The sequence below is a fragment of the Gekko japonicus genome, unplaced genomic scaffold (assembly GCF_001447785.1).
Source record: "Gekko japonicus isolate JY-2015 unplaced genomic scaffold, Gekko_japonicus_V1.1 scaffold3104, whole genome shotgun sequence".
Lineage (NCBI taxonomy): Eukaryota > Metazoa > Chordata > Lepidosauria > Squamata > Gekkonidae > Gekko > Gekko japonicus.
The window spans coordinates 137,045-141,382 of NW_015166517.1; the positions used below are offsets into that span (position 1 = coordinate 137,045).

Sequence of the window (4,338 nt, forward strand, 5' to 3'; positions counted from 1 at the left end):
GTTGGAGGACATCAAATATTTCCTATAAGTACTCAAAGGTAATTGTTCCTATGCCTACATATGTATGTTTTTAATGCCTTAAGCAATGGTGTATTGAAACCATTGGTACTTAATCCTATGTAAGCAGGTATTGCATAGGGTATAAAGGACTTCTCTAGACATTTATGGGGGAATTACAAGGAAGTGGTTCTCAGCAACTTTCTAATGTTGAAAGCTGTTCAGCAGTGGAACAGTCTTCTTATCCCCTATCTAAACGTTCCATCTACTGTAGATTTAGTGCTTCACAAGACCTGTGAAAATAGCGTCCCACGCTCCACTCCACCCTGAGTGCATATTTCCTCTTAAGGATAGTGTGCTGAGGGAGTGTTTGTGCTGTTATGAAAAGAGAGAGTCAAGGGGGAAAGGAGGAAAATGTAAGCTTTAAACAACCCTGGACTGCTTGTAGAAAGCCCTTAAAGTGTTGTTCACTAACTGTAACCCCTTGAACATGACAGATAAGCACTGAAGAAGTAAATGAGAGTGAAATCGAGTGGCTCATGGAAGAAATTGCTGCGCCAAACCAGAAGCTGGACAATGAAGGGAAAGAAAATGGCCATGTCACCAGTAAAGCAGTTAAATCAGAGACCCTCCCGTCCCTTCATGTGGATGACATGGACAGTGAGGATGAAGTTCTAACAGTACCAGAAGTGAAGATTCATTCAGCCAAGACCTTCCAGTCCAGGGGCTCCCACAGGAGTGTGCCTCATCAGAAGGCAGGCGATGAAGCTGGCCTGCTTAATGGCGGCAAGAATAGCAAAGGCAGCTCTGCTTTTGGCCAGCGGAAGCTGCGGAATTTGACAAATACAGCATCATTCCACGATGACAGTGATGAGGACCTGTTGAACGTTTAACCCAGTACTGTGCCTGATCAAAATTCCATGTATATAGGATATGGGACAGCAAAACACTTCCAACCAAATATGAAGACTTTAGCTGCTGATTACTTCTTCTTCTTTTTTTCCTGGCCTTTTGTAAGGGAATGTTGCAGAGGGAGAGAAATGGTCAATCCTAGTTGTTTACAATGGTCTCTTTAGTGGTTGCTGGACTTCTAGCATTCAGTAAACTGAACTGTGGTAACTCTCCTATGTCAGGGTTTGCAACCTCTACACCTCTCCTGACTGTAAAAGCCACACAATGTTTTTGAAGGGTAGAATCGAATTTGAATGAAGTCCCCTCACTTCTAGCTTCAAGAGGAGACTTGCGTTTTAACACTCTCATTAATTTATTGCTCTCGCTACTCAGGTTCATGGGAATAATAAGCAGCATGTTCTTCCTGCAGGCAGGGTATTTGTTCTACAGGCTTCCCCATCACATGAAGCAGAGATTGAGGGGTTTTTTTGCGTGTCCGCCAGGTTGGTTTGATGTACATTTTAGAGCTGATCTGATGAAGCTCGCCTGTAAATTTGACTCCTGTATCCTAACTTAAAATGGCTTGTTATGATTTGAAAACTGTTTTTACTGAAAGGTACATATCTTTAGAGCTTTAGCCTAGAACAGTGGCTGTTCTTTGCATGGTGAAGTCTCCCTTCGGTACTGATCACACAAATCCTTTCATCAGTATTTTTTAAAAAGCGATTAAAGCACCCAAAGATCTCCTTCAACAATAGTTGGGCTGAAAATATGGTCACTTTTCAGATGAGCTTCAGTCTTCTGCATGATGCTTAAAAGGTCAGAAGTTCCCTGGTGCCGGAACGTTGGAAGGATGGGAAGGGAGATTGGAGGGCTGTACATTGGGGGTGTTTGTGCGGCTTCAGTGGCTATAGAAGGAAGAGTTCCCATTATCTTCTGGGAAGTAGCCCTTCTAGAAAAAGCTGACAACCCCACCACGTATTTATTCCAGACCAGGCTACAGACTTACTAGAAAATCAGCCTCACTGCCCTGGAAGGTGCTGGTCTGCTGAAAGCCATGGGCCACAGAAGCCTTAATTGCACAGGCTCATGCCCCCTTTTGGTGCTGGAGTATGTGAATGCTAATAGGCAAAAAAAACCAAGGCATCCTTTGGTTCATATCTCCAAACATTCCAGTGTCACGTGTTGGAGCCATGGTAATTAAACTGTTGGCAAAGCTGAGTCAAGATCTCCCTGTTCCTGTACCAGCCGGCACCTGCTCAGTGTTTCTGAAAGGTATCGGGGCAACGAGTGAGGTTCTATAGACAATGTACCGGTCCTTGTACTGGCCAGAAGCTTTTCCTCATTTGTACCTTTCCTATTTACTTTGGTTTCCACTGGGGGAATCAGGTTTAATGTAATAAAGTGTTCGGACAATTTCAATAAATGATAAATTATTAAGATTACTTTTCTAGGAGTTGGTAAATGATAAAAATTGTTTTTGATCCTGTTAAACGTCTTCATAATGGACCTTTTAAACAGGGAAGGAAAAATACTTTTTGAAATGACAGATTACTGAGGCTAGCACCTGGCAAACCATTAACATACTATAAGACCATCTTTCGGGTATGTTGTAGGTATGTAGGTATGTATCTTTCAGTATACTCCTGCAGAGTGCAGGGGGTTGGACTAGATGACCTGCAAGATCCCTTCCAACTCTAACATTCTATGATTCTATGAAGACTGAAAACTGTTCTGGAGCAATTCCACTGAATTCAGTCTGTTGACAAAGGTATTCTCGGCTGTCTCTGGTGACTCAGAGGAGATGGAAAGACACTGCGTATAAGTCATTTTCTGGTCAGCAAGTATGTGTAATGAAAAATATTCACAAATTACCATGTAGTGGGGGAAAAGGGAACTATTGTTTATCTGTAAGCCTTAGAGAAGGGGTTCTAAGCACTTACTCAGATCTTAACACTGTTTCCCAAAGAGCTCAGAACAATCTAAATGAGGATGGCCATCATCTATCACAGAAAGGCTCATTAAAAATGAGTCTGTGGATGTTTGGTTTCTGGTTCCTCAATTAAAGGATCCAGACACAGCCTAAAGGAAGGTGGGACCTGAAAACTCAGCACCGCAAAATTAGTTGATATTATGTTGTCCTCTGTGGGTACTACCCACCTATGTGCCTGGCCAAAGCTTTTCCTGGATGCAAAGCTTTTACAAGCACACCACAAGTCAGAGTAGGACAAGACTGTTGAAATAACTGCCCAGCATGAAGTTTACTGAGTAGTGTTGGGCAACGCACATACTTACTCCCACCACCACTCCCCCATGGGACAGGAAGAAAATGTTTGTATTTCTTTTGTGGGTCACAGAAAATAGGATTTAAAGAGGATGTTTTTTCACTGATGTAAGTTGAGGACTTGACTGGTCCAGTATTTCCCCTACATGGGCGATGCAGAAAAGTCTTTAGGGGTTACTTTAGTACAGATGATGCCTTTGTGCATTATTCTCTTCTAGAGCTGGTCAGTAATTTCATGTTCCTCCATTGGATACAGAATAGATAACTTAGAAAGCAAAATCATTTTGTGCCATCCTGACATCATGGGAGCAAGCTTAACCTGCAGTTGTTAGTGCGTCTGACTTTCTTTCCCCCAATCTTACGAGACCATTTCGTCACCAAGGGTAACTTTCAGTCACACCACTCGATGCTGCAGACCCCCAAAGAAAGTAGGTAGCTGCCGCTATAGAATGTTATCAGTCTGGACTCCTTGCCTTATCTAACTTCCACTCATTGATTGTCCCACTATTTTCTCATAGGGACATACTGCTTTAAGAGGGTCATTACTCGGTGTTGTGTTCCACATTTCCACCTGAAGAAGTACTAGAGTGATGTTAATAGGGAATCCCCACCTAACGCAGGAGGGAAGGAGCAGCCTTGGTGTAAGGAAAATTCTACATAGAGGGAATCAACCCCCATTCCTCTCTGATCATGGTAATCACCCCTAGATTTATTCCCAGTTCACACATATAATCTGAAATCTAAAATAATTTAGAGGACGATTACTTCCGGATCCCAATCCAGAGATGGGTGCATGTCCAGGCATCTACACAGTTCCCAGCCCAGCAGGGGTGGGTATACACAACCTTTTCACAATGCACCATCCTTACTTGTTGGTTGCCTGTCAGATGCATCTTCATCACAGATTCTAATTCCTTGCTTGAAAGTTACTGATTTAGCAAAATTTACCAAAATGAAATCCAGAACAATCACCAATTGCTTTATTTACAGCAATTGGCAATTTATAAATGGGTTCTTGCCAATTTATACCAAGGTCCTGATCCCATCAAGGGTTACCAGTAAAGGATTTGAGGCTGTTGTGGTTAAAATAGATGTCTTTTACTTAAAATATGTCTCACAAACAATAATGATGCACTCACACATTCAATCAAATTCCTAAGAATTAC

General features: G+C 42.3%; 1 protein-coding gene across 1 annotated transcript in view; it reads left to right on the plus strand.

Annotated features, from left to right (window-relative positions):
- The window catches only part of IGF2R (insulin like growth factor 2 receptor), a 97,931-nt gene extending 95,916 nt beyond the window's left edge, over positions 1-2,015 (plus strand). The window contains exons 47-48 of the mRNA XM_015412275.1: positions 8-38; positions 495-2,015. Of these exons, the coding sequence (XP_015267761.1) occupies positions 8-38; positions 495-890 (427 nt within the window). The 3' untranslated portion in view covers positions 891-2,015. The remainder of the gene's footprint in view (positions 1-7; positions 39-494) is intronic.
- The last annotated feature ends 2,323 nt before the right edge of the window (positions 2,016-4,338 follow it).